The sequence below is a fragment of the Canis lupus genome, chromosome 23, assembly GCF_048164855.1.
Source record: "Canis lupus baileyi chromosome 23, mCanLup2.hap1, whole genome shotgun sequence".
In the NCBI taxonomy this organism is placed as follows: domain Eukaryota; kingdom Metazoa; phylum Chordata; class Mammalia; order Carnivora; family Canidae; genus Canis; species Canis lupus.
In genome coordinates, this window is record NC_132860.1 from 28417890 (window position 1) to 28444984 (window position 27095).

Genomic DNA, 27095 nt, shown 5'->3' on the forward strand with positions numbered 1-27095 from the left:
GGGCTCTCTGTAGTAGTGGGACAGGAAAGCAGAGACCTTTCCATTCATCCATCCATCCATCCACCCATCTACAAACGTTTACTGCACTCTCTCGTGCTAGCCCCTGTACTGCAAGTCCAATAGGGAAGAAGAGCCAGTGCCTCTCACCATGGAGATGTCAGAGCTGGGGCTTGCAGTTGATGTGGGCCAGGGCTTGGGGGAGTTCAACAGCTGAGTGCACAGCCCTAATGGCTGAGCACCTGTGCCCAGAGCAAAGGGATCTCAGCCTGTTATTTATACAGACCAAGGGCAGTGGAGATCAGAAATGGGCTAAGAGTATGTTGTCCAATCTCTGGATGCATGTGCTTGCATGCATGCACCTGTAAGCTTCCCCTCTGAGAATGTACCCGGAAACCTACGTGGTCCCAGAAATATGAATGCTCAAATATCTATGCGCTTATGGATGTATGAACACATACGAGGATGTACTCAAATCTATGTTAACACGTGCACATGTATGAATGAGCCTGAATATACTTGCACGAGGCATACCTGAGCCTACCTGCAACCATGTACAGGCTTGTACACAACATCCTAGGCATGTGTATGCACATCCAAGGAAGCACGAGTCTGTGTTTCCTCACATGTGGATGCACCTTGAGCTGTTCATGTGTCCAACTTGACTCCACATGTACACCTGCATAGACATGTCCAATCCTGCATGTGCAAGTTACAGTTCTCATCTGCCAATACCCAGGAGTGATGATGGGGAAAAAGGAGGAAGGGAGAGGGGAGCCCCAGCCCCAGCATCAACAGACCTCGCCCATGATGTTGGTCTTGGCCTGGGACCCAGGCCACGCAGAGTCTGTTTCTCCTCCTTAAGGGATATCGATCTGTTGGTCAATCTGTTAAACATAACCTCAGGGAAGAAGTCAACCCAACAACTGTCCCTAATTCAGGAGAAAGACTGACTAATTCTTATGGGGGAAGGGGGCAGCCTCTATCCCAACCAGCTTTGCTGATACCAGAATGGCCTGTGGATCAAGTGTCAGCCTCTCCAGCCTGAATAATTCATGCCAAGGCCAGGAGTGCTCCCTTCTCAGGAGCCTATCTCTTTAAATCATGTCGGGAGCTTCCCCAGTTCTGAAAAAAGAAAAAAAAAAATCCAGAACAAAACAAACCTATAAACAGCTCAGCCCCGGCCCCCTCTGAGACCACCCCTACCTCACCCCCCATCATTCAATGCTGCAAAATCTGCTCCCTTCTCCAAATCTCTAGAGCTCCAAACCCTCCCACCCTTTCAACATTTACAGGTGGGATACCCTGGAGGGTAGGAGGGGCAGTCAATGGTGTATAACAACCCCAGGGTCCCGAGACCCAGTAGAACAATGTAATAGGGTGCCCAGGTGCGGGAGCAGGGAGGGGAGAGCAAAGAGCTGAATCACCACACCCACCAGGTCCTAGGGCCTAGGAGAGTGCTTGGGGGAGGAGTCCAGCCTGGTGGAGGAAACCAGATGGAAGAACTCCCGGCAGAGCAGCCAGTGAGTTGAAGGGGAGGTGGGGGGAGGAGAGGAGGAGGGGTTGTCGCTGACTTCCCTGGGTGGGGGTCGGATGGGGTCGAGAAAACGTTGGTCTCCCAGGACCTGCAAGCGTGGTGACCCCAGCCAGCCTGATGTAACTGGGGTTTTGCTGAGGGGGTAAACCAAGGCTGGGGATTTTCCAGTCTCTCCTAGCACAGCCCTCTCCTGGGTCACACGCGAGGAAGAGGCTGAAAGATGAGTAACTTTCTCAGCCCACCCCTCATCCTCGCCTGTGCATGGAGGGGGAGCTCTAAGGTCCTCCCCCCAGATTCTCGCTCCGTGGTGCCGACCCACCTGCCAGCTCTCCCCCGCCCGGCCCCGCCTCACACGTGCGGTAGAGGGAGGAGGAAGGAACCAGCTTAACCGTGGGGGGGGGGGGGGGGAGGGGGGACGAGGGGAAGCAAGTCAGAGCCTCGGAGAGCCAAACTTCTCAGCAGCCCCGGAGCCGGAGTGGGAGTGGGGGAAGCGCAGCAGCCGAAAGCCCTGATTCCCGGGAGCCTCCCACCCCGCCCCTCGGCGAGGAGGGCGCGGAGACTCCGTTGGGGGAGGAGGAGGAGGAGGCCGGGAGGCTGCGAGGGGGGAGACAAACCCTGCCCACTCGGCTCGGAGCCCGGAGCGGCCGCGGAAGTCGGAGGCCGGCGCGCAGGGCGAGGAGGGCACCGGGGGCGGGGGGCTCCGCTCCCCGCCTGACCCCTCTCCCCCCGGCCAGGAAAAGTGACGGCTCCTGGGACTCTAGAGCCAGCGGACGGACCGACCGCGATCGCCAGCCGCGCGGGGTCAAGGACTTGCCCCGGCCGCCCCCTCCCCGCCCCCAGGCGCTCCGAACTCACTGCTGAGCGCGGCGGCCCGGGCGCTGTATGCGGGGGCAGCAGCGATGGCAGCAGCGATGGCCCCGCGCGCCGCACAGCCGGAGCAAAGGGGGCCGCTCCTGCCGGGGCTGCTGCTGGTGGCGGCGGCGCTGAGCCGGCCCGCCGCGCCCTGCCCCTTCCAGTGCTACTGCTTCGGCGGCCCCAAGCTGCTGTTGCGCTGCGCGTCGGGCGCCGAGCTCCGGCAGCCGCCGCGGGACGTGCCGCCCGACGCGCGCAACCTCACCATCGTGGGCGCCAACCTGACGGTGCTGCGCGCGGCCGCCTTCGCCGGCGGGGACGCGGACCCCGGGGAGGCGGCGGCGGGGGAGGCGGCGGCGGCGGGCGGCGTGCGCCTGCCGCTGCTGAGCGCGCTGCGCCTCACGCACAACAACATCGAGGTGGTGGAGGACGGCGCCTTCGACGGGCTGCCCAGCCTGACGGCGCTCGACCTGAGCCACAACCCGCTGCGCGCCCTGGGCGGCGGCGCCTTCCGCGGGCTGCCCGCGCTGCGCTCGCTGCAGCTCAACCACGCGCTGGCGCGGGGCGGCCCCACGCTGCTGGCCGCGCTGGACACGGCGCTCGCCCCGCTGGACGAGCTGCGCCTCCTGGGCCTGGCGGGCAACGCGCTGAGCCGCCTGCCGCCCGCCGCGCTGCGCCGGCCGCGCCTGGAGCAGCTGGACGCGCGCCTCAACGCGCTGGCGGGCCTGGGCCCCGACGAGCTGCGCGCGCTCGAGCGCGATGGCGGCCTCCCCGCGCCGCGCCTGCTGCTCGCCGACAACCCCCTGCGCTGCGGCTGTGCCGCGCGCCCCCTGCTGGCCTGGCTGCGCAACGCCACGGAGCGCGTACCCGACGCGCGGCGGCTGCGCTGCGCCTCCCCGCGGGCGCTGCAGGACCGGCCTTTCCTGGACCTGGACGAGGCGCGGCTGCGCTGCGCCCACGGCGACGCCGAGGGTCGCGGAGACGAAGTGGAGCTCGCCGGCCCGGAGCTGGAAGCCTCCTACGTCTTCTTCGGGCTGGTGCTGGCGCTCATCGGCCTCATCTTCCTCATGGTGCTCTACCTAAACCGCCGCGGCATCCAGCGCTGGATGCGCAACTTGCGCGAGGCCTGCCGGGACCAGATGGAGGGCTACCACTACCGCTACGAGCAGGACGCCGACCCGCGCCGCGCGCCCGCCCCGGCCGCCCCCGCCGGCTCCCGCGCCACCTCCCCGGGCTCGGGGCTCTGAGTGGTGCCCCTTGGGGCTTGGCGGCTGACCCTGCCGGTTGAGGACTTTCCTGCCATTACCCGGCCTGAAGCCATGGGTATGAGACACCCGCCAGTTGGGGGCTTCGAGACTTGCCCCTGACCGGCCTGAGACCTCTGGATTATGGCCGTCCCCGCCCCCCCGCCCCCCACGCCGACCCGGAGGCCCCAAGCTGGTACCCTCCTCTCCCCAGCCTCTGAGAGCCCTGGCCAGGCCATCCAAGACCAAGAGACACCCCTTATTGATTCCAGACACCGTACCTGCCCATCCCAGGCTCTGACACATCCCTCCCCGAACCACCCCCAAAGCACCGTCCCCCTTTCGAGGCTTGCCAGGAAACTTTGTCCTTCAGTGCGAAAGCCCTGAGACTGCTTCCACCCCCCTGTGCTTTGAGGCTTGATCTCTCAGTGGGAAACGTCACCCTAGACATCACTGGCTCCCAACTCCAGCCTGGAGACCTCAACTCCCTTCCCAGGGCTCAGGGACCCTCATATCCTATTCTGCTCTCAAGCAGAGCACCCCTCTGTAGGCTTTTGTGGACTTTGAGCCTTTTTTCTCATCCCAGGGCTCTGAGCTCTCCCACCCTGCAGACACCCACATCCTAGGGCTCTGAGGGTTGTGCACCCTCCCCCCATTTGGGGGTGGGTGTATTTCATACTGCCCACCACCCCAGCTCTGGCTCAGGCTCTTCCCTTCCTTGGCCCAGGCTTGGGGCTCAGCTCCATCAGTCTCCCATCCCAGGGACAGTCACACCCTGTTATAGCCTTAGTATGGAACCGATCCTCAGCCTTTTTCACCGGGGCTCTGATCCCCCAGTACTCCGTGCTTGTCCCTAATCTCAAGACTCTCACCTCTTCACCCTGATCGGACTTTAATCCACCTGCCCAAGTCTTAGGCTCTCTATCCCCACCACACCCATCGCTTGCACTCACTTGGTCAGGATCCAGTGAGAAATCCACTCCTGGGGTGTGCCCACCCACCCCCCTTTTCTCCTAGGATGAGCTCCCCAGCCCTGCAAGACAGGTGCAGGTGCCAAGCATCCCCCAACTATATTGGCAGATCCCCAGGGGGAAGGAGAGAGTCCTAGGGGTTCAGAGTAGTTGGTTGGGCCTCAGAACCAGGGTCACCTGTACATGGTGGCCTCAGAGAGCAGTAAGGGAGGAGGCTCTGAAGGGCTGGGAGCTGCAGCCCCCAAGCTCTTTTCCACCCATGTGACTCTTCTCCCCTGGGGATCCCTTGTCCCCACGTCCCCCTCCACCAGGCCTTTTGGCCTCAAAAGGGAGGCCAAAGATGAGGGGCCTCATCTCTTGTCTCAGGCACAAGCCATCCTGTTTAGGGTCAGAGCCTCAGTGCCCTGCCTTCTGCATGATCCCAAAGCACAATTGGTGAGTGGGGAGGGGGCTGCCTCTCCCTGACTCCCATCCCCTAGGTCAAGCAGAATGGCTGGCCTGTGCTGCCTCTGCACACAGGAAGTCCCATAACCCGCTCCCCCCAACCCCAACTCCTTCAACACATTGGCTTGAGGTCTGCCTTCCCGCCCCCACCCAAGACACCTGGATCTCCCTTGGGCAGTTTTCTATAAAGTCTGCAATAATCTCAAATACTCTGCTCTTGTAAGTGGTGCCGTGTCGTTCCTGCTGACCTTGGGGCATTGAAAGTGGTGGGAGGGGACACTTGGGAGGGTGTTTTGGACCTCCCTGAGTGAGGCAGCGACTTTTGATGTCTTCTTCTGGCGGCCTATGGGAGAAGAAATAGGCTCTGACTACGTGTGGCAGGTTTGAGGTGAGACATATGGAAGGACTTTCTGCTGGGATTGCCTCGCTCTCCAAACCGGCCTGCCTTTAATCCTCTGAGAGGGGGCTATCCATAGCCAGGCTGCAATCTATACGCACTCTACATCCTCTTACCTTGTCATTCCTCATCGCTGAGGTAGGATGGGGGCTCTGGGGGAGGTGCACTGGGGAAGAAATCCAGCTCCAGAGACTCAGAGGCAGTTAATTCGGGCAGGAAAGGAGGGATCATTATTTGCCGCTTTGGCATCCTCCCCTGTGATGAATTACCTGCCACTCCCTTATAACCTGTGTCATGCGATGCTGTCCTGGAGTGAGGACTAAGCAAGCGTGGGTAGGGAGAGGCTGAGAGAAGCAGCAGCCTAGGAGTGGAGGCGGGTGGACATGGATAAAATGATCCCTGCAATATGTGGAGCAAGGAGACAGGTGAGTTCTGGGCCAGCAGGACCTGGGTAAGAGGCTTATCTCCTACCTCAAGGTCCCCAGACTAGATTATTTCGCATTCAGGTTCTCAGAGCCCTAGAACTACCAGGCAGAAGGCTAGAATTCTGGCATTTTAAATCGTAGGGCCACGTTATTCTAGAACCTGTGCCCTTTAGACACTGAAAAGGATCTCAGAGGTAATGTGGGAAGTGTCCTAGGCCCTCTCAACCAGGAGCACCCTCTCTCAATGGGGGGCTCACTCCCTCCCATCCTGGGAGCATCCCCCTCATTGCCTGGGGATTCCCACCTGGAACTCCCTGACGGTCCCAGCTTTGCCTTGGGGCCAGGAGTGCCCCTCCCCTGGCACAGGTCTTCACAGAGTTGGGCATAGTGTAGGAGTGTCTGTTTCCAGCAAATTCCCAGTCATTCCTCGTGAGAAGGGATCAAATTCTCTAGAACTGTTCCCATCTGTGAATGACCTTCGGAGGGTGCCCTCCCAGTACTCCAGGATGAGATAGGAACGATATCTCTAACACAGGTTAGAGACCTGTGTCTAACAGGTCACCTCCCCACTTCCAAAGACATGCCCTCGTAATGTAGCCTAAGACTGCAGTAGGTCCTGGCAAATAAATCATGCTGTTAGCTGTGGGTTCATCATCAGCAAAAATCTTTGAACGTTTTATATGAGAGCTGCCACTAAGCTAAGTACCAAATCAATAGTTGTCAAAAATCAACTAATTGAGTGCCCAGTATATGCCAGTTGATATTTAATCTTAGTGCCATTCACCGATTCCCATTAGATGTCATTTCTGGGTTCCCACCCTCCTTGCAGCCTGTCAGTGGCCTTTGGCCTTATGTGACTATCAACAGGTCCCTAAGGCCTGCCTCCTCTGCAAATCCAGCCAGCCATTCGGCCTCAACTGAATACAATTTTGCCAATTCTAGAGAAGCTAATGATCCAGGGAGGATCATATTTAATCATGGTCTAGAGAAAAGAAGTCTTGGGATACAGAGCTTAGAGTAAGGGCCCCTGACCCAGCTTAGAGAGACTTCTACTTAGAGGAAGTCACATTTGAGTGGAGTTTTGAAAGATGAGCAGGATTTGGAAGAACGGAAGGAAGGATCAGCAGTATCGGCTTTGTGCAAAGCACTGGAGGCAGGAAGATCTGGGTTGAGAAGCAGAGACCACTAATTGCTGTGTGCATGAGATGGATCTGTGATCCCCACGTCTTCACTGGGAGGCTCTAGAGGGACATCTACCCTTAGAAGGGAACTCGGGGAAGTGGAGAGATGGGTATGGGAAGCAGGAGAGCAGCGCAGTGCCTCTTATTTGTTGCTTCCTTCTGTCCAGCCTTTTTGTGCCAGACCTCACACTGGGCTGGGCACTGGAGACAGAGGAACCAGACCTACGTCATGCCCATGGGAGCCCAGATGGGCAGGGGGACAAGAGCAGTGGGCCCTTTAGGATCCCAGAAGAGACCTTGCAGAAAAGGATGACATGGAGAGGTCTGGCTGGCCTGCCCTGATACCCTGATGCCCTGATGCCACCCACCACTCCGGACACTCTGAGCAGTGCCCAAGCCTCACTGAATGACCAGCCTCCCTCTATAATCATAATGCTGCTAATGCTGCTGGAAGTCTGAGGTGGACAGTGGGGGGGGAGGGTCAGGGCCAAGTGCCAGGGGGGAAGAACTCCATCTGGGATGTCCCCTTAAAGAGCAGAAGAGGGAGAGAGAAAAGGCCTGCGACTGTCAGAAATGTGATAGACACGAAACTACACACTTGGAGAAACATGTCAGACTTCCCAGGCTTTCTGGCCCTGTAAAAGCTGAAATTGCCTCTCAGAAACAAAGGGAAGCCATGAGCACCATCTCCTTGGGAAAACTTTTACTTCTGCAGCCCCCTTTCCTACCCACGCCCCACGGGTCTGGTGTGGGAACTGGTGAGGGCCCAGCTAGAGTCCAAGAGGACTGGGTCTCAGTCCAAGTTGAGCATGACTGGCCACACCATTTGGTCTTCAGTCAGAAATAGGTGTTGAGACCCTACTGTGTGCTGGGTGATGGGGCGATTGAGCAGTGAAGGTGGCAGAGCCGGCTCCTGCCTTCCTCGCCCAGTCCAGGGTGTCCATGGACACCCTTTGCCCCTCTCTGATTCAAGATTCCTTTTGTCCAGGCTGGGGCTGGACTTGTGACCTCCAGAGGGACTTCCTGCTCTCAATAAAGTTCATCTCGTTCTTCATTAAGTCTCTGCCTGGCAGACTCACGGCCCTAATTTATGGATGTGGCCTTTGCCAGACTGGGAGAAGTGATGGGGCAGTTAATGTTTCTGTGGTAATGCGCTTGGCAGCCTTTGGAGTCCCCTCTCCCATTCCCCTGCCCCCCCCACTCCTCCCTCACCACCCCTCCTCCCTCAGTGCTGCCTCAAGCCAATTTGCCTGGGGCTGGCTGGTCCCTTACAGACCACCCAAACTAACCCTTCATAGTACTGATGGGGAAACTGAGGCCCAGGGAGTGCAGGAGCCCATCCAGAATCAGAGCAGATCCAGAACCCAGGATGTCCCCAGAGCCATCCCTGTCCTGCTCTGGGTCTGACAGGACTGTCCTGTCTCTTCACCCTGTATCTCCACCCCTCTGGTCATTTCTTCCTGCAGCCATACCCACACCTGTGGTGGCCTGGAGATGGGGGGCGGTGGGAAGTGGAAGCCAACACCAAAGGGGTGGGGAGGACTTGTCAGCTTCCATCAGCAGCTTCCAGCAGGCCTCAGAAACCTGCCTCAACCTCCTGCAGGCAGAAATCCTGCTGGGGATCCTCCCCCATGGTAAGGGGTATCTCTGCCCTCCCTGAGAGGGGAGAGGGGTTTGCTCTGGAACCCCAAGCTCTGTGGTTCAAGATATAAAACTCATCCTTCCTGAGCCTCTACTTTCTGCTGAGCGTACCTGACAAGATGACAAGATGGACTAGATCTTGGAGCTGTCCTCCGTGAAGAGAAGGTCTCTAATGATGGAAGCACATGGGGGTCCCTAAATAAGGGGCCAACCAAACCAGGAAACTTTGGAGAGTGAAAAAGGCCACTATTAATAATTATATTGGGACAAGAATAATTTAGGACTGTACCAGGCTGGTGGGCCCTGGACTCCAGCGACTTTTGACAAGACCTGGAGGGGAAAAGAAAAAGTGCTAGACTGCTAGACTAGTCTAACAACACGAATAATAATACACTCCCCACCCTTGACCTCGTCCTCCAGCCATGCTAGACACCTTCTTGAACACTATTCCCCAGGTATGCTGAACTACTTAGATTTTAATACCTGAGCCCAGCAATTCCAGTCCCTGTACCTCTCTGTTCACGTAGTACTCTCTGCCTGAGACGCCTTCCCAATGCAGAGAGCATCAGGACGGCTTGAGTCCCCTCTGCCGTCCTAACCTCACCTCTTCTTCCCATCACTGCACTCCCCCAGACCTTTATTCATATGGATTGGTTTTCTGGCCCATTGTCCACACCAGATCAAAAGTTCCCCTGAGGGGCTGGGCCCAGTTCCCTTTTGGGTTCCCAGTCCTAGAGCAAGGAAGATTTATGAGCACTCTCCCTGCTCCACAGAAATGCACAGCACCAGGGAAGAAACATCACACAGGGCTCATGACCTCCCTCCGCTGCTCTCAGATGCCCACTCCCTTTGACTTTCATAACCTCTCACCCCACTGATTGTGGTTGTGGTTATATAAGATGCCTGCTCCTTGTTGCTATTCAATGCACGTGAGAAAACAGAAAATGCAGCTGTAGAATATTTAATCGTGTAAAACATAAGGTAGCCTTAGCTTCTCCACTTTGGCCTTTTAGTACAATCATGACTTTCTGGCCCTCCATTTGGAACACTTGTCCAGCATCCTATCTGGGTATCCTTGGCTACCGGCTCAGCCAGCCTGCCCACCCGTCTTGTGTCTTTACCCAGGGAGCTCCAGCGACATCTGATGGCCAATTTGTATCAGAGCAGAACCAGTTTTAATTTTTTTGCATTCTTGTGCTATCTGCTGGTGAGCATGGGAAAGTTCCTTCATTCATTTAGTCACAATCTGTTCAACAAGTACTTTATAAAGATGCCTACTAGTGCTGAGCACTGTGCTAGGAAGAAGTTGGGAGTTGTTCTAGGCGCTTTATATATAATAACCCATTTTAACCTGATGACAACTCTACGAAGTAGTTACTATTATTCCTACCAAGGCACGTATGGGACGCCGGGGTGGTTCAGTGGTTGAGCATCTGCCTTCCGCTCAGGGCGTGATCCTGGGGTCCTGGGATCGAGTCCCTCATCAGGCTCCCTGCATGGACCTGCTTCTCCCTCTGCCTGTGTCTCTGCCTCTCTCTGTGTGTCTCTCATGAATAAATAAATAAAATCTTAAAGAAAAAAAAGAAACCAAGGCACAAGGCAGCCCAGGTGGCTCCGCGGTTTAGCACCGCTTTCAACCCAAAGCCTGATCCTGGAGACCCAGGATCGAGTCCCACATCGAGCCCCCTGCGTGGAGCCTGCTTCTCCCTCTGCCTGTGTCTCTGCCTCTCTATCTCTCTGTGTCTCTCATGAATAAACAAAATAAAATCTTAAAAAAAGAAAGAAAGAAAGAAACTAAGGCACATAAATGTGAGTGATTTGCTCAAGGTCACACTAAGGGACCAAATTGGGCTTAGAACCCAGAGCCCATGTGCTTATACCATAAACAAGCAAGATCCTTCTTAGGAGGGAAATAAACAGAGTGAAGAGCGATGGGGAAGGATGTGTTTGACCAGGGTAGTCAGGCAGACCCCTCTGAGAAGAGGCTTACCCTGGAAGGATGGGAAGCTCTGAAAGATCTATCAGTCCAAGCAGAAGAAGCAGCAGGTGCAAAGGTGCTGAGACTGAATATTCAAATACCAGATGGGAGGTCAGTTCTGGCCAATGTCCATAGCCTCTCCTCACCTGCCTAGCTCCATTTCATCCTTCAAAATTCAGTGGAAGTGATTCCTCCTCTAAGAGGCCTGCCTTATTCCCCACCTCACCCACCCCAGCTAAACATGATGACCCCCCCCCACCCAGTGCTCTCATGGCATGCCATGAGTACATGTTAGTCCCATTTCCAGTATCCCTCAACAACAATTCCAAACCTTTGTGGTCATGCCTTATGCTCCTGTGAATCTGTGAGCTCCTTAAAGGGATTATCTTATTTATCTTTGTGTCTTCAGAGTCCAGAATAAACTCTAGCAAATGGCACGTGCCCAGTAAGTATTGTCTGCAGTCTGCGATATAAATTGTTTACTTTCTTTTTTTAAAAGATTTTATTTATTCATTTATGAGAGACACACACACAGAGAGAGAGAGAAGCAGAGACATAGGCAGAGGGAGAAGCACACTCCATGCAGGAAGCCCGATGTGGGACTCGACCCCAGGACTCCAGAATCACACCCTGAGCCAAAAGCAGATGCTCAATCGCTGAGCCACCCTGGCGTACCAATTGTTTACTTTCTTTTTTCCTTTTTTGCTTTTTCTTTTTTATTGAGATACATATTTGCAAAAATTCACTCTTTGGGCTTACAGTTGATTTTGAAAAGCAAGATACAGAATAGTTCCATCATTGCCAAAATCCCTTCTGTGGTACCTTTATAGCCAACTCTCAACTCTCCCTCAATCCCAGCCCCTGGCAACTAGTTTTCTGTGCCCATAGTTTTGCCTCTTCCAGATGTCATATAAATAGAATCATACATATTTGTCCTTTTAAGTCTGTCTTCTTTTACTTAGCATAATGTATTTAAGATTCATGTTGTTGTAGGTATCACTAGTTTGTTCATTTTTATTGCAGAGTAGAATTCCATCATATGGCAGTGTAATAGTTCATCCATTCACTCTAGTTGAAGAATATTTGGGTTGTTTGCAGGTGTTTTTTTAAAGATTTTATTTATCGGAGAGAGAGAGAGCACAAGCAGGGGGAAGAACAGAGGGAGAGGGAAAAACAGACTCCCCACTGAGCAAGGAGCCCGACGTGGGGCTCGATCCCAAGACTCCAGGATCATGACCTAAGCAGAAGGCTAATGCTTAACTGAGCCACCCAGATGTCCCACCAGTTTTTTTACAATAAAGCCATTATTAGTGTTTACATACAGGTTTTTGTGAGAACATAACTTTTCATTTCTTTGGGGGAATAGAACATCTAAGTCATAGGTAAGTATGTTTAAATTTATAAGAAACTGCCAGACTGTTTTCCAAAGTGTCCGTACAATTTGTATTCCCACCAGCAGTGTATTAGTGTTCCAGTCTCCACATCCTCACCAGCACTATTTATTGGAAAGACAATGATTAAGGCCACCATCAATTGGCAGTACATAATGCAGGTCTCTTTCTGCATTTCTTTACCTCTCCATATAAATTTTAGAATCAGCTTGTCTATATCGGCAAAAAAAAAAAAAAAAAAAAAAAAATCTTGCAGGGATCCTGATTTGGATTGGAGAGAATTCTATCTTAACAAGTGTTGAATCTTCCAATCCATGAACATGGTAAATGTCTCAATTTTTTTAGGTCTTCTTTGATTTCTTTCATCGATATTTTGTGCTTTAGAGATGTGCATAGAGATTATGCACATATTTTGTTATATTTATACCTAAGTATTTCCATTTTTGTGTTGTTGTAAATGGTGTTATCTTTTTATTTGGTGCTATTTTTTATTTGGGTCTGTCTTCATTTCAATATGATGTTACTATTCATAAGTACAATTGATTTTTGTGTATTGATCATGTATCTTGCAACCTATATAGACTCATTCATTAGTTCTAGTACCTTTTCAGGGTAGATTTCTTGGGATTTTTCTATGTAAATAATCATGTTGTCTGTGAATAGAGACCATTTTCTTTCTTTCTTTACAATCACTAGGACTTTTATATCTTTTTCTTGCCTCATTATACTGGCTAGGACTTTTAGTAGGATGTTAAATAGGAGGGGTGGGAACAGTCATCCTGGTCTTGTTCCCAATCTTAGAAGAAAATGATTCACCACTACCATACCATTTCACCATTTAGTATGTGTTAACTGTAGTTTTTTTTTTTTTTTTTTGTAGATGCCCAATATTAGATTAAGAAAGAAAGTTCACTAAGGCTTTGGGTTTTTTTTTCTTTTTAATCAAGAATAAATATTGAATTTTGTCAAATGCTACTTCTGAATCTATTGAAATAATTTAGCAGCATCCCATAAATTTACCTATTTTTGTTTTCATTTTTATTTAATTCAGAATATTTTATAATTTTCTACATGGTTTTCTTTTTGATTTATGTATGAGGTTGCTTAATTTCCAAGTACATAGGAGCAGCCTGGGTGGCTCAGTGGTTTAGCGCCGCCTTCAGCCCAGGGCCTGATCCTGGAGACCCGGGATTGAGTCCCATGTCGGGCTCCCTGCATGGAGCCTGCTTCTCCCTCTGCCTGTGTCTGTGTCTCTTTCTGTGTGTCTCTCATGAATGAATAAATTAATAAATAAAATATTTTTTAAAATTTCCAAGTACATACATTTTCCAGATACTTTTCTATTATTAATTTCTAGTTGAATTGTTATGGTCTGAAAACATATTTTTTATTATTTAAATTCTTTTAAATTTGTTAAGGCATTTTTTAGGCCCAGAAAATGGTCTTTCTTGGTGAATCTTCCATGTGTACTTGAAAATAATGCACATTTTATTGTTTTGAGGTGAAATATTTTATTAATATCAATTAAGTCAAGTTAATTGATAATGTTCAGGTCTTCTATATCCTTACTAATTTTCTGTCTTCTTGCTCTACTGATCACTGAGAGAGGAGTGTTGTGGATTTGTATATTTCTCTGTTCAGTTCTATCAGATTTTGCTTCAAAAACAAATACTTCCCCCACATTTATGGTCCCGTTTAGACATCAGGGCACTCCTCAATTGTGGTATCCAGGCCAATGTGATTATTTTTATTTTTTGGATGAAAAGATTGAGGAAGAGCTGGTGATTTGTCTGTTTGGTCTCAGATCTAATCTTTTGACCTTCTGCTCTGTATTGCAGGGCACCAACCCTTGCAAACCACATTTCCCAAGATTCCTTGAAAAATGGCTTTTAATTAGATTCTGCTAAGGGTAGGCATAGGCATGAAGTCAGGGGGCAAAGGGGAGGGCAGGAAGAGAGGAGAAACCAGTGTTTCTACCACTCTCTGCTTTGGGTAGCATCGCCAGCAACAGATGTGTTTCTCCTGTGGTCTGAATTCCTCAGATACCCTCTTCCTCTGTGTTGCTAGTTCCTCAGCTTGGTAACTCCTCTCCCTGTCCTTCCACCCTACAGGTGGTAGTGGTTTCTGGTTGCACCTAATCTCTGGGTTGCCTCACATCCCACTTCCCCTTTTAACTCTTGCAACATTATAACCAGCTTCATCAATAAAATCCCTGATATTGAAATATGAGCATAGGCCATTTCTCTGAACCCAGACTGACACAGACCATGCAGGAAGGCAGAATGAAAGCCCTAGCTGATGTCTCCTAATTCAGATGTCAGTGTCTTCCCACTACCTTCTGTGGCCTAAAGGGAGCATCAGAGGAAAGAGACCACCTTCTGGTCAACCAGGAGGGCAATGCTTTGATCTAAGTTACACATTATTTTAAAGGAATGTAAAAAAATTATTTTTCATACATAATCAATTTTCTAGAAAAGTCATCTTACATTCATTGGAATGTCCCTTTTGTTAATACAGAATATTATCATTTAGAACTTTGAATCTTCCTCACATATATCCCCACTCCTTCCATGTGTTTTTTTGGAACAGGCAGTGCGTAAATTATGGAAAAGTGAAGTGACTTCAGGGAGACCCAGCAGAGCAGGAGATGAGAACTGAATAAGACCAGGGGCTGGGACTGGGGCAGGATTCTGGCTGAAGTGGTTGGTGGTGCCAAAGAGAAGATAGGATGGCTTTACCTGAGGAGCAAACCAGGGGTCATGGGATCCAGTGATGCCTGAGAGGTCTGGCGACTTCTCCAAGGCCAGAAGACTGGTAAATGGCAGAGGGAAGAAGAGAAAGCTCTTTGGCAGTTTCCAGAAGGGGGTGCAGGAACCAGGTCGGAGTTGGGGCCAGGGAGAAGGAAGAAAACACCTGACCCATCCACAGGTCCTGCCCAACATTCCAAGGCAGTAGGGAGAGGATTTGCTGATCTATGTCTTGCCGTGAGCTAATGAGACAGAAATGATTGCACATCCAGCATCTGTCACAAAAGACCTTTAATGGTCTCCTATTTATGGTTCTCTTGTTCATTTGTCCTGTTAGAGTTGAATAAACTGTAATAACTTATCTGACATAATAAGGAATGCCACAGGTACAACAGATAAACCTGGCAGGTGGCCCAGGAAAGAGGGTGTCACAAAATAATCACTTAACAGAAGGGCTACGGACCTGGAGACCTGTCCCAGACACCTGTCACTCCCTGCGTCCAGGATCCATAGTCACTGTGCCAAGCTGAATGCTGGCTCCCATTGGGTAGCAAGAGACCGGTCTCCCATAGCATCTGTGTGGCTAGACCTTAACTCTGAGCAGAGATGCCCCAGGAAGATGGCACCTCCCGTACTCATTCTCCCAAGTACTTGCTGATCTACCGTGCAGGCCATGTCTACACCCCAAGTTTGTGTGACTCCCACTTCATTCATCATTCATGTATGATACCACCTATCATACTTCCCATGACCTCCCCTTGCAGTAACCTGTGAGGTGAGCAGGGCCTGGCACAAGCCCCATCTTACACATGGGGAAATTGAGTTCAGTGGAGGTTCCCAGGGGCATACTCAGACTGCACTTAGGACTCTTTCTCCCATGCCACATAGTCTGCTGTGCCCTGAGCCTCGTATTTCCACCTAGAATGCCCTCAGTGGGAGGAGGCCAAGCAGGATCCCCTGTCAAAGGCTAGTCCAGGTCTCCCCAATGTGCCACCCCTTGGTCAGCTCTTGTGGGGAACTCGTGCAGAGGGGCAAGTTGGCAGAGAATGCGGGAGACTGTGAGTGGGAGACCGTAGCATCTCTTCAGGCACCTTTCTGTTGCCCCCAAACTTGCTTGTCCACTGATGTGGGAATAGAATCCTATTAGAATTGCTCAAAGGAAACTTTCCACTTAAAAGTCTCTAGAGGGACTATGTCCTTATGGAGGGACCTCTGGCATAAAGTCCTCCCTCAACATTTCTTTTGGAAAAACCCAGACGTCCATCCATCTGGCTACACGTAAAGAAGAACCTGAGTCTAGTTTCTCCTTCTCCCATGTGTCCCTTAGGCCTGGGCCAGGGGAGTGGGGTGCAGACACAAGCTGTGGGGTAGGGGCTGGGCCTATTTCCTTGTTCCACAGTCCCCTACACTGCATGGGCTGATATCAAGGCAAGACCCATCCTCACTGAGCACCAGGCCCTTGCCCAAATCAAAACCCAGGCCAGAGCTTCAGGGTGGGTATGTCGCAAAACCATCGTGTTTGTGTGTGTGTGTGTGTGTGTGTGTGTGTGTGTGTGTGTGTGTGTAAGCAAGTGCTTGGGCCTGGGTTGCAACCCAAGTTCCAATACAAAGACACTTTGTATTGGAATGCTAGAGCCATTCCAACATGAAAAGCAAGAAGAGAACCTGTGCTTGCTGGTTGAAGATCAAACCTCAGAATGGTGGTTTGATGAAGCTTTTCTTCCAAAGTTTGAAGGTGTAACCTCAATAGGCAAGACAGATGAAAGCAGAGTTGTCCTGGTGGAAGTGGGGATGGGGGAGAGCTGGAGACCTCGCCTTTGCCTCCACCCCCATCTTCCCACTTTAGCAGCCCCTGGTGAAGCTCTGTGAAACCCAGGAGTTCCACAGCACCTGGTTTGAAAACCACTATATCAGAGTGTCTGTAGGTCATGGGTCCTGAGGACCTGTGCTTTGACTCCCCTTTCAGAGTGAAGAGTTGGAGGAGATTGCTGGGGGACAGAGGTGCCCCTCCTTCGATGGGCCTCTCTTTGAAGCCACAGTGCAGGAACTCTGCAGGGGAGTGGAAGAGGTGGGGATCCTGCCCCACAGGTAGGCCATCTCAGTCCTGGAGGGAGGACAGAAGCAGTAGACCTGCCTGGACAAAGATGGCAAGATGCCATCAAACTGCTCGATGCAGGCTTATGCATGTAGGTCAAGATAGAGTGTGTTTTGGTCCTTGTCGACTTTAAAAAGAAAAACAGAAGAGATATAGGCCTATGCCTGTAAGACCCTATAATAGTTCAAGATTGGGGCCAATGCCTTCCTCTGGGATGGGTGAAGAATGTCCCGTCCCCAGTCACTGGTAGGAGAAGCTGTCTTTGTGGGACACTGGAACCACTGGGGAACGGGTCAGCAGGGTAAGGGGCCTGGGTTTTCCCTGGGCCCAAATGCCTCCCAAGTGTCATCAAGGTGTATTGGTAGCTGTGATGGAGGAGGCCTTCCACTATAAAGGGCAATTTCTATTCCACCTCACCCTTGGGGTTCTTTGATGGAATAGTGGTTTGGCCCTCCCTGGGCCTGGAGGCTAGTGGCTCTCCCTAATCTGGGATCAGAGCCAAGGCTTCCTGGCCTCTGTGGGATCAAAAAACTGGGAGATGGGAGTGGCACCAGGACTGGGAGGGTCCAGGATGCCCACCAGCCCAATCCCTGGCAATCTCCATGGCTTGTCTCTCTGTCATGATTGCTGGGACCACTCTCTGTGGGTAAGGCATTCCTGAATAGTGTCTGCATTTTTCTCTCAGCTGTGTCACCAAACCCAAACTGACTGCATCTCCTTCTGGTTGACATCTGCCTAAGAGAGAAGGGGGCAAGAGATGAAGACTGGTGGGAGGAGGACTCAGCCCGCAGTGATCTTCCTGTGTGACCCTGGGCTACTGCCCTGCAGTGGTAGGACCACAGTCTGTGCAGCCATCTGCAGCTTACAGAGCTGACTTTCATCTCATCTGGGCTTCAAGCGCCTTGAGTCAGGTGGAGAAGGGATTACTGTCCCATTTTATAGTTAGGGAAATTGAGCCCAAGAGGTTGAGTGACTTGCTCAAGGCTACTCAGCTGGTTGGTGACAACTAGACCGGAGGCAGTGTGGACTTCCAGGCCAGCATGCTTTTCACGGCACCACGTGGGAACCAGCTTTTCAGCAATGAGCCGAGCTAAAACCAGCCCCCAGTGTGCCCACTCTCACCCTCTGTGCTTTGAGGCTGAGACAGCCCATGGAGTCCAACTGAATAATTCAGTTCTTCTCTTCATGGGGCCTAACCCTTCTCATGGGTGAAATGCTGAGAAAGTCCAGCCGGCCTCTGCCTGTAGGTTTTCACCCTGGACCATGCTCTTCCTTCCTGCCCAGACTGCTCTCTATATGCCACCTACATGGCCCACTGGAAGGTACCAGTGTGGTCAGCACAGAGCCAAAACTATGGGCTGGTGCCTGGGGCCCAGTGGGGCTCCTTCACCCCCAATCTCACTCCAAGGTCTCACCTGACTCTAGACAGGCTGACTCCAGTCCTTCTATCCAGGGACCCTGCATAGAAGGACTTGGTCATAGTTGTGGGCTGCAGGCAGAGTGGGGTCTGGAACCAATCAAAAGCTCTGAAAGATGCTCTGGGTCCTTCTCCCAGGAAGAGGCCCAAGGAAACACTCCAGCTTGTGTTGCACTGGCTAGGGTAAGTGGGGCTAAACTCCAGCCCGTGCACCATTCACAAAGCTGTGCATTCCAACATGGGCCGGTCCACCTGGAAGGTGCACTGCTTCTAACTCACATCAAGGCACTATATGGACTAGCAGCAGCCAAGGAGCCCTGAATGCAGTGGCCCCCATGACTTCCCCCTATAACTTTCACCTGACCATGAGCTTCCTGAGGTCAAGGGCTGCCCTTCTGCAGCCCTGGGCCCCAAAGGTAAAAGTCTAGGTGGGGCTCTAATACTTCCTGCAGGTGGAGAAATTTCAGCCAAACACTGGGACAAACCCAGAAGGGTGAGTGTGATATTGAGGTGAAGAAGCTTAAGAAAACAGGCTGACAAATCTATCACGTGCATGGGTGAGGCATGAAGGAAGGGATGGAAGGGAGTGATCACCTCAAATCCTAAAGGGTCTCATCCCAGCCTCAAAGGTTCCAGAGGAAGCCACTGGAGAGCAGTGCTCGGCATGTGCTGTTCCAGCCCTTTGTCAACTCTTCAGCCATCCGATGAGGTGTAACTGCAAGCAAGCTCTGGTAGGGGCTGGATGCCTGGGGCACCCAGAGCTGGCCAGGATAATATATGGCTGCCCCAAGCTGCCTTGGGCCTGACATGGGGTAGGGCTCCCTAGAATCGAGTTTTCATGAGATTCAGGAGGGGAAGGGCTGGGGTGCAGTGCCAGGCTTGTGAACTGGGTATTCTCACCATGGATAATGGTGACACTGCCCACCCCGGGAGGGGCTGGACTGAAGAGGGCTGAGTCCCAACTTGCATAATAAAATTTTGTTGTCTTCTTTATCAGGCAAGTATGGGACAGAGATAAATGGGAGCAGAGATGGAGGAAAGACCCCCACCCCCACCCTGCTAAGCAATATATTCACTTGGGTATAAGGTAAACCTCAGGGAGTCTGCATCCACAGGGAGCTGTGAGGTACCCAAGGGCCCTGTCAAAGCAAATGCAAGCTTGGTCTTCTAGAATATTCAGGCCCTAGGGCCAAATAGCTCATGCTAGCTATGGCCACAGCTTGACATCAGAGGACCTTCCAGGGGCCCAAGAAGGGCCTGGGAAGGGGTGGGCTAGGAGCTCCCCATGGCCCTGCTACCTCTGGGGCCCAATAAATCACCCCTGGAAGCAGACAGACCATTGTCAATGGTCTGTATCTGGCTCTACCAGTCATACCAGAAACTTTGAGGTTTACATATTCTTGGAGGCCAGAGCTGGGAGGTCCCTTTGTGATCATCTGGTCAAACCCTTTGGTCTTCTAGGTGAAGAACTGAGGCCCAGAAGGAGAAAGGAACTTGTCCAAGGTCACACAGTAAGTGGGTGTCAAAGGCCAAACAAGAACAAATACCTTTTATCAATTTCTACCTCATCATCTGCCTGCCTTATTGCCTAAAAATGCCCCAGGTCCCAATCAAGCAACACCAGTTAATGGGTACTGGGTATCCATGGCACTGGGAGCTACTGGTGGTGGGTGGCGGGGGGATGGACGGTGTGTGGGGGAATCAACTCCCCAAGGAAATGAAGGGTTCCTGGATACCCAGCAGCCCCCTTCCTTTTAGGTGAGGGATATCAATGGACCATGCTGCCTCCTGGGGGAGGAGGCCCTGACTGTGGGCATGGTGGCCTCGAGCACTCTCTCCCAGCCTGCAGGGCCAGCCCAGCCCAGCTGTGGAAAACTGCAAGGGGAGGTAGTAGGATATGGGTGTCCCCAGCCCCATCTGGACCTCCAGCCTTACTTCCCATGGGATCACTGTTTGCTCTTACATCTGTAAAGGAGAGAAGAGCAGATCCTCACCTTCTTGCCCCTAACCCCAGCTTTCAGAGCCACCTTTCCGGAAACCTCCTCAGGAGTGTGGACTCACTATGCCACCAGGTAGTGCTTTGTGAAGACCCCTCCCTTGTCTCTCTATGCATGTGTACAGATAGGACACACACAGAAGCTACAAGGTAGCTAGGACGTTCCATCCTGATAGTACTGAATTAGACGGGCTAGTTCACACAGCTTGCCTTAGACTGGGTAACTGCTGGTAAGAATGGCAGTCCAGTAGCTTTTCTCTACTCCTGAGGTCCGTGAACCTTCACCAATGTCACTGGCAGACACAGAGGGACACAGGATGGGGACAGAGGGGTGGAAGGGGAGAGGCGTTTGGTAGATCCAAATGCCAAAAAGGTATTGAGACCCTATCCACAGGTGTGCCCCTCCTAGCCAGAAGAGGGTAGCCCTTGGCACGGTCATCTTTTAGCTGCCAGAGATGCGCCAGCCACCTGGGACCGTGGCCATCTCCTCACATGTCTTGAGATCTCTGCCCCACCCTCCCCATTCTGCTCCCCATCCCAAGTCAAATCCCAAGGCCAAAGCCAGGATGGCCTTTCTGGAGTCAGCAGGAAAAGGGGGGAGGCCTGGAGGGGTGACCCATGAGAGGGGTGAGAGGGTTGAAGGTGGCCCATGTGGCCCTGACAGCACGGTGATGGGCCAATCCTGAGGCCGGAGGTTCACCACCGTAACCCGGGAGACCATTGGGCCCCCTGGTAGAAACTAGAAGAACAAGGGGAGAGGGAACGAGGACAGGAAGAAGACGAGTAAGCATCCTAGTGCATGAGAGCGGCCGTGGAGCTGCCCAGAGGGAGGGCAGGCCCCAGTCTATCTGTCGTTGAGCTGTGGTGAGCCAGTACCATCCTCCTCTTCCTCCTTGTCGTCCTTCACGCCTTTCAGCCTCTGGCGGGCAAAGTCCTCAAACACAATGTCGTCATCGCTGGTGGGAAAGACAAGGAAAATGGGGTGTGTTTGCAAGGCAGGGAGAGTAGGCCTCTCCAGAAGGTCAGATAGGACTTAGAGGCTGGCCCCTGGGGTTGCCCTTGGGCAGAAAGGCCTGCCAGGCTGGCACATCAGTGACCAACGGACCGGTTGCGTCTGGACTCCAGCTAGTTGTGGAAATACCAGAGGGATGCATGAGTTTGACTTTCATGCCTAAGGGCTGGCAAGTGACCCAGTTCTTAAGGATTTGGGGGTGGAGGAGATATCAAATGGGGGTGGAGGCCAGTGTGGCCAGGCTGGGAACAGAGGAAGAATTTGTGCCTGCTGTAAGAGGCCAGGCCACCAATAGTTTCATAGCCTATTCTGAATCCTGTAGAAGAGGCCCAAGAAACCCTACCACCCACCCAAAGAACTACCCTCAGGGAGCACAGGAAGGCTTGGGCTCATCTTAGTGGGAGAGAAAACCATGAAATGTCCTTTCTCCAGGGAGCGGTCAGCTCATACTCTATCCTGAAGGATGTTGGATAGGAGGGGGCCTGGGGGTAGCAAATCTAAATAGTGAGGCAGAGGAAGGGTGGGTGAGGAAAGGGGGTGCCTGAATGGGGTTTCAGGACTCAGGACTGCTTCTAAGAACAGTGAGTTCTGTTCTATCACATAACATGTATGCTTAGGCCCACCCAAGCCCCAGCCCCACAGAATTCAGCCAGCCACATGAGGGGTCCTCACGGCATGACTTGAGATCCCCATATCCCAAATTTCTCCTGGGGGACAAGGAAAGGGTGGATTTGGAGCTGCAGAGAGAAAGCTGCTTGGTTCTGGAGGTGGTTCATGATGTCGGCCTAGGTCCTCCAGCCTCTGGCAACTGTCCGGTGAGGCGATGGCCTTTGACGGCAGGGAAATCCGGATCAGTCCTCAGGAGTCAGAAGCAGCAAGAGCCCCCAGAACCATCCCCACCCCCACAGCCTGATTCCACTGGCTGGGCGCGGGCAGCGCAGGAGAGCCCAGCCCAGGGCCCGAACCAAACCAGCCCTGTGAGAGCCGAGCAGGCGCTGTGGATGGACGAACGGACTGACGGACGGACGTGCAAGGACGAGGGAGGAAGACAGACCCCGCCAAGGCAGGAGGAAGAGGAACAGGCACGGAGGGTCCTTCAAATCACATGCAGGCAAGCAGGTTGCTGAAGAGGCGAGCAGAGGCAGCTCTCAGCAGACCGGGTTAGACCAGCTGTTCCTCAGGGGTTAATAAGTATATATGCAAATGACCCCGTCGCCCCGCCCACCGCCCCAGGCACCCCACCCCCAAGCCCCAGACCTCTGCAGGCAGGGTTTGGCTTACTTTGTGTCAAGTTCTATGAGATTGGTATCTACTGGAGCCTCGTTCTCTGGAACTAAACACAGGGTGGGCAGACGGCCACGTGTTAGTGGGGCATGGGGGCAGGTGGGCACTGGCCCCCACCCTAGGGTAACCAGGCTAAGATGGGGGGCCCTAAGTGGGGAAGAAGGGTTGGTCCCTGGTCTCGAAAACACCCTCAAACCATCCCGTCCAGGGAAGGTCCAAGGAACCCCCGCCCCGGGGTGGGGGCCCTAGCAGCTCCAGAAGAACAGAAAAACCTCTGGACCCTGCTCCTTTGGCATGTCTCCTGCATGACTTAGATTCTTTTCTTAAATACATGACTTTCATTTAGTGTTAAGACAACTGTTTTGTTTTGTTTTTTTCTTCACATTTCACCTCTCCGAACTTTGGGTATGTTTTAGAATCAATGGCATTCCATTGTTTAATTGTGAGAACACTTTTCCTTCTTTGTAGTACATACTATAGAGTTGTCTCTTTCAACTCAAACAGTCTTAGACATAAGGAAATGTGGCCAATCTGGTATCACTTGAAAGAATCATTAAGGTGTGTCCAGGGGCCATCTTATCTGTGCAGCTCCTTTCCCTATGCCTGGATGCAAGACAAGAGCTCCAAGTATGGCCAGTGAGCCCCCTCCACTCCCAACTTCCATCCCCAAGGAGGAAGGAGTCAGACCTCTCTATCTTTGGGGGGAGTCAGATGCAAACAGAAGAGTGTGGGCTTCACAAAAGATCCTGGGGAGCTGAGGAAAAAGGGTGACCCTGGGCTGATGGCTAACCCAGAGTGAGATGGGGTGATGGGGAGAGACAGCAGCTGGTGGAGAATGGGGTGGGCAATTCGGAAACTCCCACTTCAGTGACCCACAGATCCTGCCTACCTTCACGATGTGGAGGTTCCTCTTTGGGCTTGGGGTGCATTAGGGTGAAGGGCAGTTCCACAGCCACGTCACTGAAACAAAGACCCAGACCCGTTAAGCCTCTAGCTCAGTCTCAGGCTAGAAAACGCAATGCCCCATCAGTTTGAGGACTGGGGTTTTATGGTCAGAGGAGCGAGCTCTCAGTGGAGGCAGGAAATCTGGACTGAGGCTCCAGTTCTGCCACTGTCGGAACCTTACTCTCTCTAGGCGTGAATTAGAAGACCTTTCCTGCTGGCTCCAAAAAGAAATGGAAATCTCCCTTTTCCTGATTAGGATCCCTGGATTCTCATGAGTGGAGAGGAGGCCTAGGGGTGGGAAAAGGATTGCCTAGGGCAGTGTGTCCTTTGGTCCCTCAGTGGCTCCAGAGGTGCCCTGGGACTCTGCAAGCCTCAAATTGTCACAGCCAGTCCAGCCCTCCCTAACACTGCCCTTCCCAACCTCCTGTCTGGAACACGTCCCTCCCTCCTCCCCCCTCCTCAGTCCCACCTTCTAACATCTCCTTGAGGCTCTTCTAAAGTGCTCCAGGGGCCTTAGCCCCCTGCCACCTGGATGATGCACTGCTGAGGTTAGTTTAATTAAGTTCAAGTTATATGGCCCTGGGCCCCAGGGCTCTCTACACTGTGCATTAAGCCTTCCTTGAAGCCCTGTAGGGATGGAGGGTCGGGTGATGGGGAATAGGAGAGGTGCTGACGCCACCAGGTGCTTCTGACCGGGACTTCCCTCCCCTTGGCCCTGAGGAGCAAAATAATAACAGGAGCAGACACATGGTGCAGACTCTGTGCTAAGGATTATTACAGAGTAGCTCATTTAATCTCCACAACAATCCCATTATACCAAATGTACAGATAAGGAAACTGAGGCACAGGAGGAGAAATATATTACATAAGGTCACAGAACTTTTTTTTCAAGGCCACATAACTATTAATGGAAACTGAAAGATGGGATTCTTTTCTTTCCCTTTTTTTTGGAAGTGAGAGATAGGATTCTGACTCCATAAGTCACATCCTCAGCCACGGAGTGATAACAGCTCTGAATTGAGGAGGTGATTCCTACCCATCCTCTGCTCTCTACTCCTCCAGAAGCAGCTATGCAAGCTCCTCCTCTCAGCTTGGGGTGTTGTCACCTAGGAGGCCCTGCCGACTGCAAGCACCTTCCGGCACAGCCTCATTTTACTGGCATTGCTGCCCAGGGCCCCGCTGGCAGGGAGGAAGGGAGAAGGGAACAGAGCAGGCAGGGGCAGAAGCTGTGCGACCAGAAAGGTCCATTCTCAGGCCCAGCACTGTTGGGGTGGGGGTGGGGGGTACTTTGACATCTTCAAGTCTCCTACTGAGCTCATCTGGAAAACAGGAGAAAACAACGCTTACCTTCTTAGAACCACTAGAACTTCTTGGAGATGAGGTAGATAAAAGGTTTGATTGAACTGTGAAATTTGCACCTGCCAGAATCAATCATTACTTCCCCTCAATAGGGACAAGGAAGATCCATAGGCTACTGAAATGATCTGGCTTTTTTTTCTTTTTGCTTCCTAAGGGGATTGCTTTTCCAGGTTCACTTGGAAAGGTGAGCTAACAGAATGGAAGAGTGAGCATGCCAGCCTTCATGAAAGCCATACGGAATATGGACGGAAGATCTGGACATTAACCTTCCAACGGGCCATGAGTGATGAAGGGCAGGGGGTAGGCCTGAGTCCTCCCTGGAACCTCAGCATGTAGCACAAGGCTAGGCACAAATCTGGGTTCAGGAAATCTTTATTGGATTATACTGAACTGAACTAAATTGAATTAATTTCACCTCTCCAAATAGACTGATTTTTTGGGATGAACAATACTGCCATCTTGTGACAGGAGGAGGCAAAACACCACTGCATGTGCGGCACAAGCCTTTTTTGGAATGTGCCTGGATCTAGCTGGCTACAAGGAGTCTTGTCTACGGGAGCACATCTCCACAGGACCTCTCCTTAGCAACACATGGCCAGCAGTTAATTTTCATTAGTGTACAAGTTTGGAAGCCATGAAGCCAGCATTTCTCCAAAACATTAGACTTTGAGGGGGGGGGGGGACTATCCCCCTCCCCCCCACGCTCAATGAAGCTGACTTTGCTGTTGGCAAAGGTTCCTGTCACTTGCGTGGGATGAAAAAAACAGGGCAAGGTTTTTTAAAGGAAACACTGGGGACACCTGGGTGGCTCAGTGGTTGAGTGTCTGACTTTGGTCAGGTTGTCCTCCCAGGGTCCTGAGATCGAGTCCCCCATCAGGCTCCTCGCGGGGAGACTGCTTCTCCCTCTGCCTCTCTCTGTGTCTCTCATGAATAAATATGTAAAATCTTAAAAAAAAAATAATAAAGGAGAAACTGCACCTCCCTCATGATTTTGGAGAGGATACTAGTCCCAGCACATGCCTGAGCCTGGCAATCAAAAGTGACTGCTGGGACGCCTGGGTGGCTCAGTGGTTGAGAGTCTCTGCCTTAGGCTCAGGGCATGATCCCAGGGTCCAGGGATCGAGTCCTGTGTTGTGCTCCCTGCAGAGAACCTGCTTCTCCCTCTGCCTGTGTCTCTGCCTCTCTCTGTGTATGTCTCACAAATAAATTTAAAAAATAATAATAAATAAAATAAATAAATAAATAAATAAATAAATAAATAAATAAATAAATACATAAATAAAATCTTAAAAAAAAAAAAGTGACTGCTAAGATTCTTTCCAACCCAGTGCCCTACAGTTCTGGACAGTCAGTGAGCCCAGTGGTCTCTGGACCCTCCGGGAAGGTGGATGAATCAGGTTGAAGGCAGGGACTTTACCTGGATGCAAGGTCTCCCAACAGGCTGGGTGGGTCAGAGGAGGCGGGAGAGGTGGTCAGGAGAGAGTTCAGAAAGGAAGAAAACAGAAAGCAGGTTCATTCACCACCTTGCTGCCTGCACAGGTAGGGGACACCCTGAGATGCACTCCCACCCACCACTGCATGGCTGTGACCTCTCATTCAGAGATATACAGAAATGGCATTAGTCTTGCCTGAGGGACTGAAATGCAGGCCCTGTTCAGCCAAAACCCCTCACAGGAGGCCGTGCTGAGACCCCAGGATCCTCCTCTGCAAAGGAAACATGAAAACCAACCCCTGTGCTTCCTGCCCCCAGTGGAGGTGGGGGGGGGGCAGGGGTCCTCTCTGATGACCCGAGAAATCAATTTGGAATTCACCGAGGATTCCTCAAGGAAGAGCCTGAGGCAGACTGGGGGCCCTGCAGACTCACAGGACATGAGATTTGGGGTTTGCAATTCTGAGACATCCTTATAGTATGTGGTATTAGCTACTGCCACCTACACAAGGCATTATTCTAATGTCTAATATTATTAGCTTGCAAACCTTTTCATAGCAATTTATGAATCAGACAAAAAGCCCTGTGACAAATTAGAGATCCTCATTCTAGGTTTATAAGAACATACAGGCCCGACCTGTGGGGAAAAGTTGTTCTATTAGAGCCTCCACCTTCGGGGGTGGAGCAGAGACTGTGCTCCAGGGCAAAGAATAAGTCCGGTTCACTGCAGTGACTCCAGCACCCAGCCTACGA

At 52.0% G+C, this 27095-nt stretch overlaps 2 protein-coding genes across 11 annotated transcripts in view; one reads left to right on the top strand and one right to left on the bottom strand.

Annotated features, from left to right (window-relative positions):
* Positions 1-1946: 1946 nt before the first annotated feature.
* Positions 1947-5252, top strand: TPBGL (trophoblast glycoprotein like). Its single transcript, XM_072794646.1, has one exon. The coding sequence runs from the start codon at positions 2434-2436 to the stop codon at positions 3631-3633; it is 1200 nt and encodes a 399-aa protein (XP_072650747.1). The 5' UTR covers positions 1947-2433; the 3' UTR covers positions 3634-5252.
* A 9827-nt stretch (positions 5253-15079) lies between these two features.
* Positions 15080-27095, bottom strand: part of ARRB1 (arrestin beta 1) — a 77432-nt gene continuing 65416 nt past the window's right edge. For 4 of the 10 annotated variants that reach the window (XM_072794648.1, XM_072794647.1, XM_072794652.1 and 1 more), the window contains 4 exons: positions 26331-26354; positions 23499-23569; positions 22607-22658; positions 15080-21269 (listed from right to left, as the gene is read on the bottom strand). In XM_072794648.1, the coding sequence (XP_072650749.1) occupies positions 21158-21269; positions 22607-22658; positions 23499-23569; positions 26331-26354 (259 nt within the window). In that variant the 3' untranslated portion in view covers positions 15080-21157. Of the gene's footprint in view, positions 21270-21983; positions 22449-22606; positions 22659-23498; positions 23570-26330; positions 26355-27095 lie in introns of those variants that run through there. The other 6 variants (XM_072794653.1, XM_072794650.1, XM_072794656.1 and 3 more) reach the window with 3 other exon arrangements.